Source organism: Sarcophilus harrisii, chromosome 4, assembly GCF_902635505.1.
Source record: "Sarcophilus harrisii chromosome 4, mSarHar1.11, whole genome shotgun sequence".
Lineage (NCBI taxonomy): Eukaryota > Metazoa > Chordata > Mammalia > Dasyuromorphia > Dasyuridae > Sarcophilus > Sarcophilus harrisii.
The window spans coordinates 41,354,492-41,371,187 of NC_045429.1; the positions used below are offsets into that span (position 1 = coordinate 41,354,492).

Sequence of the window (16,696 nt, forward strand, 5' to 3'; positions counted from 1 at the left end):
TCCTGGAAATAATAATAAAAAAAAAAACACCAATAGGTGTTTTGTCCAAGGTATTCAGTCTTATCATTCCTGAAACAGAATCTGAGGACTAAGTGAAAATGTCCCATCATCATGAGTATGAAAAGGTGAGAATTATCTTATTACTTTGAGGGAATGAGGGAAGAGAAAAAGTGCAAACACATAGAAATCATTGCCTTAAATATAATGGTTTTCAAAGAGTGATTTTCCATCAGAAGTTTGGGTTAGAGAGAAAAAATATAGGGAATAATAAAATCTCAATCTCACATCCCATTCAGGAGGTGGGTTTGGTTCTGAGCCAGTATTGGGGATATGGGTCGAAATTAGAATCACTGAGGATTAGAACCATTTTTGAATCTAGACCAACTAGGACTTTTGGCATCAATCTGTAACTGAATTTGTATTGGGCACTGAGGGTACAAAGAGTTGTCTTAGCTTTCTAGGATACCTTTAGGACAAGGTATGATTTTATGATCTCAAGCTTGCTTTCCTTTGAAGGCTGCTGAAAAAGGTACTTTAGTCAGGCAAACTCCTATGGTTTTGGCTCAAACTAGACCCTGCAAACAATAGCTAGCATTTTCTTTCCCAGTTGCATCATTTTCCAAACCCATGGGGTCCATGAGTCTTCCCTATAAGTCCCAAAGGGATAAGTCTAATATGGTTAGAGCACATTCCAAAATTTCAGTGACTCTCAATCTTTTTGAAATTGTTATTCTTTATGTTTAATTTCATTTCATGATGCTCTTTGGTCTTTTTAAAAGGAACTACATTATTGATGTGGTGTTTATTTTTTAAAATTAAATTAATTAAATATTATTTTGGTTTTCAAAGCATTTTTGAGCATTTGTTAATGCCTCCTGAGATCACTGAAAATTGCTAGAATTAGGAAGCACAGTTGTTGTTTTTTTTTGTTTTGTTGTTTTTTAATGAATATGACTATCACATTCTCACATTATCTGTTTATTCTGGCAAATATTAAACTGATTTTAATTCTTTTAGCCTCATTGTTTATATATCTTCCAATTCTAGAATATATAATATCTATATTGGTATAGTATATTTACTGGGAATTTTGTTCCTTTTCTATGTTTGGTTACTAGTTAAAAGATTGCCAAAAGAGCAATGTTGGCTCAAGTATCATATGGGGGAATTTTGGGGGCCAGAGACGTTAATGAAATAATCAGCTCTAGTCAATCCAATTCAAGTCAGAATCTTGAGGGGAACATTCATATTTAGGGAGTTGGGTATGGATGATGGTCCAGCAAAGGATATTGTGAAGGACCAGTTGGACAAGCAAGAAAGAGCAGTGCCACAAAAACCAGAGGAGAAAGGATTATCCAAGATGAGGGGATGTCAACTGCTTTAGTGAGGAGAAAAAGAGTAAGAATTTAGACAAAGACATCAGTTTTAGCATTGGAGAGATTATTGGTAATTTTAAAAAAACAGTTTCAGTTGAGTGGTGAGGTTGCAAACCAAAATGCAAAACGTTGAAAAGTGAAAGATGAAAGCCTAGAGGACTTGTGGGTTTATATCAGTCGAGGTTATATCCATACTTTTGAAATTATGGATACTTAGAGTATTGAAGTGTGAAGTGTTTCCATTAAATCCTTGTTTCTAACTATTGCTGACTAGATCAAAGACCTCAGCAGCCATCTGGTCAAAGCCATATCCGACCAGGAGTCCCTTCTACAATGTCATTGGCAAGTAGTCATTCAGCTTTCTCTTAAAAATTGCACAAAACCCATGTTTCCTGAGGTAGATATTTTGACCAAATGATTATTGGAAAATTTCCCTTCCATTCAACTCAAATGTGATTCTTTACAACTTTCATTAATTCCTTCTACTTTTGCCCTCTGTGGCCAAGCAGAATCTAATCAGTCAGTCAACAATAGTAATTAAGCAACTACAATGCTGAAATGGTAAGGTGAAAGAGGCATTTAGTGATTAAAGAAATCAAGCATAAATTCAAAATTGCTTTAGATTTTACTATTAACAATAGAATATTTTGAAGGTGAGTAGAAGTTTCATAAGTGAATTTAAAGGATTTAACTTCTCTATGGAATTTTGAATGATAGGGACTTTCCTTTCTTCTTTCAATTCTGCCTTTTTTTTTTTTTTTTTTTGAAATCTGGGAAACAAAACTTTGGCAAAATATTCTGTCTCCTGACCAACTTGATGTATTTTAGAAAAATAAACAATGTGTTTATGGGTCCTTACTTAATTATAGTAAACTAGGAAAAGTTCTTATGAAAGAAGTAGAAAGCCAGAGCATATGACTTCCAGTCAACCAACTCTTTACTCACACTAATATCAAGAATAACTGTCATTCTATTGCTTATGCCCTGTTATATTGCCCTTTTTTTCATGTTGCTTCATTTATCTACTTTTATTTAAGGTCATAATTTAAACACACATTTTAATTAGACTAGTAACTGTATAGTCTAAAAAGAAATGTGAACTACATGCAAAACAGACTACACATTTCATTTAATTCTAAGATCCAGGTCCTCCAAAGTCACAAGCCCCCTTTAGAGTGGAGTCTGTTTCTTTGTTCTTATTTCTCACTGTCTCTGCAAGTTCATCATTGAAATAAGGAATTCTCAAATGTTCCAGAGACTAATTCTTATCCATATGAGACCACCTGAACATCATAAAGCCTAGTATCAGTGTTGACAGGGGTTTCAACACACTTCAATGTTGATGTCACTGTGTCTCTCTCATGAATATGAAATCAGCTCTTTTGGTTCTCTCTCCATGACAGCCAGAGAAGATAAATGAGCAAACAAAATTGTATCATGAGGAAGCCCTGCTAAGGGACTGGGATGCCCTGGCTACACTTATCTTAGGAAACTATTGGACTTTCTAGTTTGCTTGAAGATCTGCATCTGTTCCTTTCATTTCTTCAAGAGTAGTTTTACTAGCTTGGATTGAATTTAGGGGGCATGTTTTTATTTTGTCCCCAGAAACTCTAGAACAAAGTTGCTCTGTTTAGGATCTGAGGACTTCACTTCTGTTGATACAAGAAAGATAGAGGATCAAAAGATATAAGTATGATTGACAAATAAAAGGAAAGTTGTAATAGGTAAAGGAAAAAGCTGCTAAAGTTGGTGGGTACCATGAAAAAACAGGGGAAGGGAAAAACATCAGTTTGATACATGAAAGAAGATCCTGAAAATTCAGTCATGCTGAAGAGATTATTGAGAAATATTTTGAGATAAGAATTCTGAATTAGCCCTCATCAAATCAATAAAGTGGAAATGGGGATATATGTAAGATTTCATAAAGACAGGATATGGAAGCTCATGTCAAAAGAGGACCATTTGAAGTAACTGGGGTTCCTAAGCTTGAGGAAAAGAACACTTAGATGGAACATAATAATTATCTTCAAGATATAAAGACTGTCATGGGAAAGAGGGAAAAAGACTTGTAATGCTTAGTTCCAGTGGGTAAAACTAGGAGTAATAAATGGTAGAAGTTGCAAAGGGGTTACTTCCAGTTTGATGAAAGGAAGAACTTTCTAATGATTAGAGCTGTCCCAAAGTGGAATGGAGTTCACTGAGATGTAGCAGATTTCCCCTTACTGAAGGTTTGTGATGATGGCCACTTGTTGGATATGCTGTTGTATATGGGAGTTCTGTTTCATCTTGGGTTAGATTGATATGGAAGTCCTTACCAAGAATCACTGTGGTTCTGGAATTTTGCTTTCTGCAACATGGGAATTAAAATCAGAGAACCTAGGTTGATATTTTCCATATGACCAAGTCACTTAAAAACTTTGTGTCTCACTTTCCTCATTAGTAAGGTGAGAAAGTTGAACCACTTCATATCACTTATATTTCTAATAGCCTATGATTCTGTCCCAAATTCAAAGCTCAAATTCAACAAACATATCCTAAATACTGATTATAGAAATGGTGTCTTGATGACTTAATTCTAAGCAATGACTAGTGCTGTATAACATGCTTTCTCTTGTCCATGTTCATGAAGAAGTTATTCTTCAAGTTAATTGAGTGTTCCTTGCATTTTAGGGAGGCAGTGGAGCTAAACTTTTGTTCTGTCACGCAGCAGCAGAGAAATGCAGATGGGTGCATAAAGTTATTCTTCAAATATTCTCAACATACTTTCACTCAGACATCTCTGTCACTTAAAGACAATTCACTTAAAAGCTGGAACCACCTACAAAAACAACATTTTAAAAGATTCCAGGATCAAGAAGAGACGATATGGCATAGGGGAAACACCATTGGAAGTGAAGGCAGGAGAATCTGAATGTGATTTCCAGAGCTCATATTACTTATTTATATGGCCTTTTTCATTTGTTTAAAGACTTATGTCCCCTGGTTTAATTATATCTGGCCCTTTTATACTTGAGTTCAAATCATGGAGAATTTCACACTTATATTCTTGATCAGGCTTTGCTTTGCTTGGGAACATTTGAAATTAACTCAGATTAATGTATTTGGTTATTTTCCATGCTAATAGACCCAAGAAAATAAGTGTTGAAAATGATAAATAGGTGTTTTTACTTTAAAAATGTAGAGACAGAAATAAATAGTAAAATAATTAAAACCAATCATAGTATATATTTCTGAATGAATACAATCTTATCTCTATTTTTCTTCACTTCCCTTCTAACTCTAATTCCAATGATAGTTTTATGGGGGGTGGAGGCGAGAGAAGGAAAATCTCTTTCTTTTTTTTCTTACCCTATTTCTCCTTCTCTTCTTCTTCTTCTTCTTCTTCCTCCTCTTCTTCCTCTTCTTCTTCTTCTTCTCTTCTTCTTCTTCTTCTTCTTCTTCTTCTTCTGTCTCTCACTGCTTTTTTCCTCTTTATTTCTATCTTTTTGTCTCTTTGTCTTTGTGAAGATGGGGTGAATTGATTTGGAGAGCAAAGTTTAGACAACTCTGGTACACCAACTTACAAATTGTTCAAATGTCTGAAGCCTGTCTCTTTTGGCCATGGTCTCCACACAGCTCCTAGCTTACTTGTCTCCATCACTACCCATCACTCAACAATCACAACTATCCCTTGCAGAGATATCCATTCGTTCTCCATTTTCTTGCTATCCCTGTCTACTCCAGAAGTATCCTTTCCCAGTGAATAGCCAAGGTCTGAGTACATGGCTTTGTGGAAAATAGAGTCCTTCTCCATCTCATGTGTGTAACACGACAGTTATATGGGGATGCCACTTATTTCACAAAGTTGTGAGAGAAGACTTTAGTGAACCTTAAAACACTATTGAAAAGTGAATTGGTATTATTGGGAAGAAGATCAGGGCAAGAGGATGGTATGCAGGGCATTTCCTTAGAGGCTTCTGCTGGGGGCAGGTACAGGGGATACCTGTAAGGGTAGTTTACAGGACACTGGATCTGGAATCAGGAAGAACTAAGTTCAAATCCAGTCTCAGACACTTCCTGGCAGAGTGACCTGGAAAATCTATCTGCCTCAGTTTCTTATCTGTAAAATAGGAATATTAATAATAATAGTCCCTATCTCCCAGGGTTGTTGTGAGGATCTGATACTTTGTAAACTTTAAAGTGCTATATAAGATTTCCCCTCACCTAAGGTGTGTGATGATAGTTACTTGTTGGATACATTGTTATATATGGGAGTTCTTTTTCACATTGAGTTAGATGATGGAGAATATAAAGTGCTTCTTTTTTTTTTTTTCTGTTCATTCACTGCAGTTATATTTCACCCATAGATTAATTGGGATATAAATGTCCAATATTTATTTTAACCAAATCCATCATAAGAAAATGAGCTAGATCTTAGAACTAAATTAAACTGGAAGGAAATGTAGAATTTATCTAGTGTCAGAATTCCTGACCTAAGTTGTGTGAACTTCTTTTAAAAACATTCTGATATATTCATGAATGTCCATCTTTTCTTTGCTTAAAATATAAAAAAAAATCCTGGTAACTATTGGACTTCTTCAAAATCCTTTGCATTTTATTTTATGCATTAAAAAACATTATCTTAAGGAGGGGTCCATAGATTCATCAGACTGCCATAAGGAGTTCATAGCATTGAAAAGGTTAAGAATCCTTGACCTAGTCCTCCAGTTTGTTTAAAAAAAATTATTTATCTAGTGATGGACATTTCCAAAATATTTTACAATCAATGCTATTTGGTCCCCAGAACAATCCTGTGAAGTTGATAGGTATTACATGGGCATTATTTACAGATGAAGAAACTGATATTCATCGAAGTAAAATACTGTGTTTTGCCTATGATTCCATAGCAAGTAAATGTGAAAGCTGAGATATGAACCCAGGTCTCTCCTTTCTCTATAAAGGGTCATGGATGTCTAATGATTTGTCCATGGATGACCTATGGAATTTAGTATGATAGGATTAATCTAGTCATATCAGAATGAGAATTTGGCTTTTTTGCTGTGTTCCCCTTCCCTCGTGCTATTGCCAGTATGGTGAAGGCTAGCAGACAAATCAGTATTCTGGTCTGTGTTTCTTTATGATTTCCTCTCCCTGGATAACAGGAGAAGAGAAATGGCAATAACTGAGCACCTGTAGCTCCTGCTATTTTTAAAGTTCACTATTCAATATATAACAGGCCATTCTTTCTCCCTGCTGTAATTAATGCAGATGTGCTGTTATCTTGCTCGTGAAACATTTGTTAGGCAAAATCCCTTTATGGCCTCATGTCTGCAATTGCAATAACTCAGGACAGTTCTGTCTTCCCAGGCGGTTGGTTTAAGGCAATGTTTCACATTGTATGATTTGGGGGTATTCATATTCTCATTTGCTAAATGAAGCAGATTTGGGGTAAATCAGGAAATACAATTGCCCTCTTGGCTACAACTTTCTGACCTATCATTAATGTTCTTGTTTTCATTAATATGATTGTTACAAATATTAAGACTCAGTAAAGTAATAACTTAGGACAATGGTTTAGAGCTGATAGAGACATCAGTACTATAAGCCCCTCCTTTTGCAGAGAAGGAAGTTATCAAAGTGAAGGAACTGGTCCATGATCCTGCAGCCATAAATAGTAGTGTTAGAATCTGAACCAAGAACCGTGAGCTAGCAATCCAACACTTTTCCCATAATTCCTTGATACTCAGGTATGCTAAGTATTTTTTTTTTTTTCTGTGTACTACCAGTGTTCTATGCAGCTGGAATATATTCTTATTCCTTATAAAGAGAGATCTGATTGGCATAGTGAGGAGCACTGGGCCTGGAGTCAGAAAAAATCAGGCTTCAAATATAGCCTTAGATGTATGATGCTAGGTAAAGTCACAATCTCTGCCTACTTCAGTTTTCTCAACTTTAAAAAGGAGATAGAGCACCTAGCTCACAGGGTGCTTGTAAAGATAAAATGAGATAGTATTTGGAAGGACCTTGGCAAAGCTTAAATACTAGCTGCTATGATTATTGCCCATTTTAGAGATAAGATCTCTGAAGGTGGCACTCAGCAGACCTTTCTGAAATTAAAGAAAGGACCAGAGAAAGGAAACTGGTTTTCTAACTTTCAGTGCAGTTTGTTCTTGGATCTATTCTGCCATCATCATATGGCTGTTTACACAGGTGTGAAGTGTTCTAAAGACATGGCCCAGAATTCTCCCATCGGTGTTTTTTAGCTGGCTTTTTAAGTGTGTGTTTTCATATTGTTGCTGAGAGATAGGGATGAGTGAGGGGGAAAGATACTGTCTTTTTAGATTGAATTGCAGTTCTACTCCTGCTATTTCATCAAAATGTGTGGCAGTTTTCCCCTATCTCCCCAAACAATTTTCCCTCGATTTTCCTCAGGCTTTCAGAAAAACAAATCCCAAACAAAGCACATTTATTAATATCAGAAAAAATGCAAAACTGAATATGAAGATTGAAATATTTCCCTCTGGCAGTCGACGGGGGAGTAGACACTGGGAAGCTTATAATATAGCAAACGAAACAAACAGTAAACAATCTCGTCATAGTCTGAGTGAAAGGAAGCCAGCCAGGAAAAAGGAGAAATGGGTATCCTTCCTGGATACAAACATGGGTGTTCCAACCATTTAAATCTCCTCCAAACAGCTCTCTACCTGTGGCTTCTTCTGGTGGAAGATTCTACTAATGTTTTAACTTGATCAGAATGATTTTGAGCTTAAGAGTAACATAAAGCCCAGTTGTTTCCCTGCCAGAACCTAGGTATGGCGACAAAGACCAATAGAAGTATTTGTAGGTTTGTTTTTTATGAGAAATATAAGTTTGGAGCTAAGTTAATGATGCATTCTAGCTTTATGGAGCTGAAATAATACTACTGCTCTACCTCTGTGTTTTAGAAAGAGGGATGGGGAGGGGCAGCGAGGTTACACAGTGGATAGAGCACCAGCCCTGAAATCAGGAGGACCTGAGTTCAAATTTGACCTCAGATACTTAACACTTCCTAGTTGAGTTACCCTGGGCAAGTCACTTAATTCCAATTGCCTCAGCTAAAAAAAAAAAAAGTGATGGGGACCAGGCCCATAATTTCCTTGGCATAGCAAACTGCTAGTTTCTCTGCAACTTACAGTCTTGTTGTCTTATCTAGGTCATCAAAATTAAATCATTTATCCAAGGTCATATGGTTAGTATAAGTCAAAAGCAGATAAGGAACGCAGTTCTTGTTTACTAGTTTTTACCTGACCTCAGACACTTACTAGTTGTGTGACTCTTGGCAAGTCACTTAACCCTCATTGCCTCAAAAAAAAATTAGTTCTCTATTCACTCCCCTACTCTCACCCCCCACATACATAAAAAATAGAGAAGGAAAATTTTCAGTCAATAATCAGGTTTGCCTTTTAAATTTCCCCCTGAGATTAGTAAATATAGCTAAATTGAAGTTTGTTTCTTCCTAAAAGTTGGAGGAAAACTGAAAGGGGAAAAATCACTTCATAGTTTGATGAAATTTGTTGAAATGCTTTCCTTATGTGATATCATGTGGCCAGTTGTGTATTGATCCCATTATACAGATGAGGATGCTGAGGTTCAGAGATATCAAAATAACTTGCAGAATTGGAGTTCCGACTCAAATTTCTCCCAACTCCAGATCCAGTATCTTTTATTTGGGTCATTTTGTGATTATACAATCTTCCCAAGCAAACCACGCAGATTTTATACTTTGTTGCTTTGATGGGTCCCATTCGGTGTTATGTCTTATGATGCAGACTGTTCCTCTCCATGCCTGTTTATCCTGGAAAGCTCTTGTCCAAATCACCCCCGTGCCAAGGGACTGCCTCTTCTAGTGCTGGACACCAGTGGAGCAAGCAGGCTTTGTCCATAGGTCATCCCTGGTTTTTGCTGCATTATTAGCCCATCTTTTTTTTCTGACCGTACATTTCTCTGGTGGTTTCATCTTTTGAACAGCGTGTCCTCTGTAATTCTTCATTTTAATGGGCTGCATCCTACTCATGTCCACCAACCAGTTCTTCATTGCCCTTTGTGTGACACTTGCCTTCAATTCTTTGGACACTAGTAAACGATGACTCATTATCATACGTCACTGGAAGAATATTAGTGCTTAAAAAAAAAGCTAGGTCTTTTCTTCAAGATATCTGGGGTTTTAAAAAGCACCATGAAATCCCCCAAAGATATCCAGCATGCTCCCTTCTCTCTATTCTGTTTTAGGTCCAGTTTCTCATTGATTTGCATCAGTTCACATGAGTTTAATTATAATTTTTCTATTGATGACTCCTAGATTTAATCCACATCTTTGTCCTGAGCTCCAGTTTAGTCCAGTTTGGATTTAAAGGTCTAAAATAACTTGTTATATTTTATCTCAAGTGATGAGATAATGAACTTTTTTGTATCTGTTAGTACTTCCTGTTGCCTAATTTCATCACCTTGTTGCCATCTTATGCTCTTTACTCACTCTTGCCATCCTGTCTAATCAGTTGCCACATCATTCTACCCTCACAATTTTTCTTGGATGCAATCCTCTTCTTTCCATTCATACAATTATTCCCTAAGTTTAGTCCTTACTTGTTTCTTGCCTGGACTATTGCAATGATCTTTCTATTGGACTTCCTATCTCAAATCTCTTCCCACTGCAATGCATCTTTATATAATTGCCAAAGAGATTTTTTCCAAAGTGTGGATATAACCATATTACTACTTAAAAATCTTCAGGAGTACCTCATTTCTTCAAGGATCAAACATAGATATCTTTGGAATTTAGAGTCCGTCATAATCTACCATCATTTTATCTTTCCAGCCTTATTACACATCTCAGCCTTTCATGGACACTACAGTCTCACCAAATAGATTTTTTTTTCTGTTCTATTCTTCATGCTGTCTTTCATCATGTTGGAACTATACATAGTGTTTGGCAAAAAAAAAAAAAAAAGATAATAATATTTGTCAATTAATTAGTTGCAAACTGAATTAGTTGGTATAATGGAGAGAATTTGGGAGGCTTAAGACAGAAAGACCTGAGTTTCAATCCTGCCTTAAGTATTCAACTTCTTTCAGCTTCAGTTTCCTTATGCATAAAATGGAAATATTAACAATCCAAATTAAGCACTTCTTTTTCTGAAGGACCATGGGCAGCAAGGGGACACATGACACCTAATGGGAATTCTGTGACTCTTTGTTATGATAGATAGATACACCCATAAATATTTAATTAATCAGATCTCTCTTTTTATGTGTGGATAGACATAAAAAAAAAATATATATATATATACACATACATATATACATACATGCATACACACATTAATTAATCAGATCTCTATGTATGGATGGACACAAATATATATATATATATATACATACATACATATACACACAAACACATGGCTGCACAACCAGACCAATTATTCCTTTGTGGTCCTCTCTGATTGCTGGTTGATAAATCAAGATAAGCTAGTGTGACCAAAGGTAAAAGGTCTCCATCTTGGTATAATGGGGAGAGCCAGGGATTAGGAGCAGACAACCTAAATTTGAGCCTTGACTCTGTTCCTTACTGGCCATGGGAACTTGGACATCACTTTTCCTCTATGTGCCTCAGTCTTCTCGTCAGTAAAATGAGTAGGTTGGGGCGTCATTTCCAACTCTAAATCTATTATTCTAAAGTATGACTAGACCAGTTCTACCATTAAACTTACAGACATAACCTGTTTCAACTAACAAATGACTTAATAATTCTTCAATTGGCCTGAAGATACCACCCACTCACCTACTTTTCAGACTAGAGAAATAAAAATCCATCATCTATATTAAACATCCATAAGAAAAATGTCTCCTTTATGCAGGGAGCTTTTTTTCAGTCTGGGCTCTAATTCTGAAGAGTCTCTAGACTTCCAGTCTCCTTTTTACTTCAGTTTCTGATGCTTCATTCTTTTGTGCTCACAGACATGTCTGGAGAAATAGAACTGTCTTTAGGGAGACAAAGGTAAAGACTTTGTGCTAGTATTCAATCAAATAATAATTATTTATTAAACATCTGCTGTGTACCAGGTACTATGCTAAGCACTAGGGATACAGCTATAAAAAAAGAGACAGAACCCTTCTTTAAATTCATGTCATATAAATGTATATATTAAGTATAAGTGCATATATATATATATATATATATATATATATATATATACTCAGTCAGTCAGTAAATAAATTTGTATTAAGGACCTATTAGTATTAGGCATTGTGCTAAACAGTGTGGATACAAAGCAAAGCAAAAGACAATTTCTGTCCTCAAGGAACACATAATTTAATGGAGGACAGCAAACACATGGAAAGGAGAAGCCAAGTGGGAAGGGTTGAGATGACTACCCTGGGACTCCTCTTTAGATGAGGAGTGGAAGGATCTCTCCACTGGCTGCTTCCACTTTCTCCAATCAGAGAGAAGGAAGGGTCCCAGGGGAAGGAAGGTACTGAGAAGGTATGAGTTTCAGAGCTGAAGGGATCTCCGATGACAAGTTTCTGAGGTGATGTTCAGGAGAGTAGTCAGTTGGGAAAGGAAGATATGTAAGTACATACAGAAAAAAAGGAAAAATAAAACACATAGTAATTTAGGGGGAGGGGAAGGAAACAAGCGTTTCCACAGTATTCACAATGTGCCAGATACCATGCTAAGCATTTGACAAAGATCATCTCACTTGCTCCTCACAACTCTTTGGTAGGTAGTATCACAATTCTCATTTTTCATTTGAGGAAATCAAAGAAGACATAGGTAAGATTGGATTTGAACTCAAGTTTTCCAGACTCCAGGCCCAGTAAATGATCCCCTGTATTACACTGGTAGTTGGGGGTAATCAGGATAATCTCCATGTAGATGACAGTACTTGAACTGAATTTTGTAGGAAGTGAGGGATTCTTCAAATTGGAGAAAAGGTAAGAGTTTATGTAGAATGAGCACTGGTCAAGAAAGAGTGCCATGTTTAAAGAAGAAGAAAGCCAGTTGGTTTGGACCATAGAAGGGAGAGCAAAGAGAGCAAGATTACAATGGGTCTACACAGGCAAGTGGATCAGGTTGTGAAAATCTTTAAAAACCAAACAGAAGAGGATATACTTGATCAAGAATAATAGCGAGTTTATTGATTTGGGAAGTGACCAAGTCACACCTGCATTAGATGTCAATGAAGACCTCCTTTAAACCACTTCTGTATGTAAAAGTCTATTTGTTCACCTACTCATTTAATTGTTATTTAGTACTATATCCTGGGAAACAAAACCAGAATAAAACACTTCTCTTATTGCATATAGACTAATATAATAATCCATTTTTGAGACTTTTTACTCCTGCAGTTAATTGAGAATTTAGAGGCAAGACAACTTGTATTCAAGTTTTACCTATGACAACTATTGACTATGTGACCCTGGACAAGTCATTTAACTTTCTGCTGGTCTAGGCAATTCCTAAAATTCTAAGTTGCAGAGTGGCTGCCACCTTTAATTAGTACAGGGTGTTTTCTCACCAAGGAGTTTCCTACAGGGAAATCAGAAGACCTGACCCCATTCCTAACTAATCTGTACAGAACAGTTCCACAGACATCCAGAATTTTATCCTTTGTCATTAGTTGTATGAAAACCTGGCATGGATAAACCTTCATCAATAATCACCAAGCATTTAATAAAGACCTACTATGTACCAGGTACCATGCCAATGACTAAGGATATAAAACCAAAACTCAACTAAGAAGTGAAGCCTTGTTTGATTGTCATTGTCTGGCTCCCTGGGATGTCAATCATCTAACGAAATTAAAATAAATTTGTTTTTATTATAGAACGGGGATGTGGAATTTGTATGCACTGGATATGGAAAGGATATGGTCAAAGTTCTCCACATCCAACGCGATGGCAAATACCATAGCATTAAGGAAGTGGCAGCGTCGGTCCAGCTCACTTTGAGGACCAAGAAAGATTACCTCTCTGGAGACAACTCTGACATCATTCCCACAGATACAATCAAGAACACCGTCCATGTTCTGGCAAAATTCAAAGGGGTGAGTCTGCTATGTATTTTCTGGGGATATTCCATCTTGTTTTGGCTTGCTTGTTTGCTTACTTGGAGTTCTCATGACTTTTTAATGTCCTTCCTTCCTCCCTCCCTCCTTCTATGCCTTTCTTCTTTCCTCCCTTCCTTCCTCCCTCCCTCCCTCCCTTCTTCTCTTCCTCCCTCCTTATCTCCTTTCCTTCCTTCCTTTCTTCCTTCCTTCTCTGAGATCACTTCCAGATCAAAATACTTTGAGACCAAAAGTGAAACGGACTGCCTGGAAGAGGTAATAGATTTCTCCTTACTGGAGATTAATTTGAAAAGGAACCTCAGGGACCATTTATTACCAACCCCACATTTTACAGATGAGAAAACTGAAACCCAGAGAGGTGGACCTTGCCAAAATTCAAGCAAACAACATGTTTCTGGGATGGAATTTGAAACAAGGTCCCCAAATCCAAATCCAGCATTCTTTCTACTGAGTTGTCCTGGGATGGCTACTTGGGATGTCATAGAAGGGATCAGGCAAAGAATCAACCAGATGAATGCTGAGATTCCTTCCAACCCTTACATTCTATTGTTCTGGGGGAGATTTTGGTGAGCTAACAGGGCTGTTCTTTCCAGAATCCCTTCCAATCCTCTCACATTTTTTTTTTTTAAAAGTAAACACTCCAAGTAGCTCTGTCAAGAATCCCTTCAAATCCTCTTAAGATTTCTGACATTTTGTATTTTCTGAAGGCTATTACCATCCCCTCCTCCACTTCAACTTCCTGTCTTCTGACAAAAAGAATGCTAGGAAACTCTACTTCAGTTCTCTTAACTCTTTGTTCCAATTGTTAAACCCTCCCATCTCTCATTGCCATTAATTACCCATAAACTGCAAGCAGTCATGCTCAGTGTTAGATGAACTGGGGGTTCGATGGAAAAAGACCTGAATTTGGAATTAAAAGACCAGGTGTTGAATCTCAGCCCACACCGCTAAGCAGCAATGTTGCACTTGGGTAATTCACAACCTTTCTGAATCTCAGTCTCCTGTGTACCTTATTGGGTTGTTTGGTGGAAAGTGTTCTGTAGCTAAACTGCAAATCGTCGTACAAAACCTGAGCTATTTGTACTTGAAGAGCACACTTGTCCGCCTGCCATCAGAAGGACATGTATTTGGAGTTGTTTTTCTACCCATCCATCTCCACACTCTCTCCCTCAGAATGGGTTTCTGAGGGGGTGTTATAGAAGCTCAAGGGAGACTTCTTTTTTAAAAATAGGACAGATTCTCATCTGTTAAAGATGTTTTATTAACCATTCTTGGCAGCTCCAAAGACTGTGGGCTCCAGTGGAGAAAGCTGAAGTCCAATTAGAGGATAGCTAAAGGAGCCCCGGAGATCGAAACAGAACACAAGGGATAGACCTGGCAGTTTTACTAATTAGCTGTTTGTTCGTGGGACAATTCACTTAATCTCAATGAGCCTCCCTTCCTTCCCCCATAAAAAGGGAACAATAATACCTGAGCATTATGGGATTGTTGTCAGGAAACATTCAATACTCAAATTCTCAAGTAGGTTGGCCATATGATTTGGATGTTCATAGCAATGAGGAGTAGAAGAAGCAACTTCAAGTCAGAAAGACCTGAGTTCAAGTCTTTCTTTATCTAGATACTTATTAGCTGTATGAGCAGCAAGGTGATTCTATAATGCATAAAGCACTGGGCTTGGAATCAAGAAGATTCATCTTCATGAGTTCAAATCCTGTCTCAGATACTTTCTAGCTGTGTGACCCTCAACAAATCATTTAACCCTATTTCCCTCAGTTTTCTCAATTGTAAAATGATCTGGAGAAGGAAATGGCAAACCACTCCAGGATCTTTGCCAAGAAAACTCCAAATAGGATCATGAAGAGTTAGACACAACTGAAATGACTGAACTGTGTGATCCTAAGCAAGTCACTTAAACATCACTTACCCTCAGTTTCCTTGTCTTTGAAATGGAATCAAATTCAATGTCCTATAAGATTCCTTCTAGCTCCAAGTCTAAGATTGTATAATCTATGAAACAGATATTCATCTCTAGCCTGTATTAGGAAAATGTTTTATAAACTTTAAATTTAGAAGCAGTTTAGTCAGTCCCCTATCCTCCCCCACCCATTTTAAAAAATGAAAATGTTTTTTGATATTATGAACTTCATTTTATTTTACAAAGATAGAGCTTAAGGCTCAGGGAGATTGACTTGCTCACAATTACAATGTAGAGAATGACAGAAGTGGGATTTGAACACAGGTTTGCTGGCTCCAAAGCTTCTACTGTACCACCATGCTAGCTAGTTCCTATGGATAATTATGAAAATGAATTCACTCTCCTTCCAAAATTCCTTTTGCATGACTCTAAGAAAGTTGCAGATCATTAATGGAGGCTATAATAGTGACAGCTCTTTGATTATTGCTGTTATTGTTGTTGTCTACCTGGGAGCAGTTTTCATGTCATCTATTGTTTTCTTTCTCTTTGCAGATCAAAACCATAGAGACCTTTGCCATGGATATTTGTGAACACTTTCTTTCTTCATTTAACCATGTTACTCGAGCCAAAGTCTATATTGAACAGGCTCCCTGGAAACGTTTGGAAAAGGTCAGCTCAATAAGTTGTATTTCCCAATTTATGTATCTAAAACTACCTGTGTTATTCAGGCTCAGCTCATTCATCACCTACCCCACAAGGCCCTTGCTGGTTCTCTTAGCTGCCAGTGATTGCCTCTTTATATTATTTAGTATTTATGTATTTATTTTGTATGTATTTATGTATGTGTTGTGCTTGCTAGAATGTGAGCTCCTCAAAGATGGAGACTGTTACTTAGCACAGTGTCTGGCACTTAGAAAATACATGCGGATTGCTACTAAAATTTTATTGGATATTTTTCTCATTTTCAGAATGGAGTGAAGCACGTCCATGCATTTATTAACACTCCTAATGGAACGCACTTCTGTGAAGTTGAACAGTTTCAAAATGGTAAGAAAGGGCTTCACCATCCATCTAATTGGTATTGTAGTAGCATTTCTTTTTTTCTCCCTACACTCTTCTGTTTTTTTTAAGACTGAGACCTTGTTGTGGAGAATGCAGAAGGTTACCTCCACTCGAGATGGAAACTTACACTCTAGCTTGGGATTCTATCAAAGGAGTACTTATCTCATAGAATACCAGAATCTCAGAGTTGAAAAAGATCTTAGAAATCATCAGATCCAAATCTAAATCTAGAACAGAATTCTCATTATGACATACTC

General features: G+C 37.0%; 1 protein-coding gene across 1 annotated transcript in view; it reads left to right on the forward strand.

Moving 5' to 3' along the window:
• The first annotated feature begins 25 nt into the window (after nucleotides 1-25).
• The window catches only part of LOC100917431 (uricase), a 40,693-nt gene continuing 24,022 nt past the window's right edge, over nucleotides 26-16,696 (forward strand). The window contains exons 1-4 of the mRNA XM_023501722.2: nucleotides 26-125; nucleotides 13,223-13,441; nucleotides 15,930-16,046; nucleotides 16,346-16,424. Coding sequence (XP_023357490.1) covers nucleotides 99-125; nucleotides 13,223-13,441; nucleotides 15,930-16,046; nucleotides 16,346-16,424 — 442 coding nt within the window. The 5' untranslated portion in view covers nucleotides 26-98. The remainder of the gene's footprint in view (nucleotides 126-13,222; nucleotides 13,442-15,929; nucleotides 16,047-16,345; nucleotides 16,425-16,696) is intronic.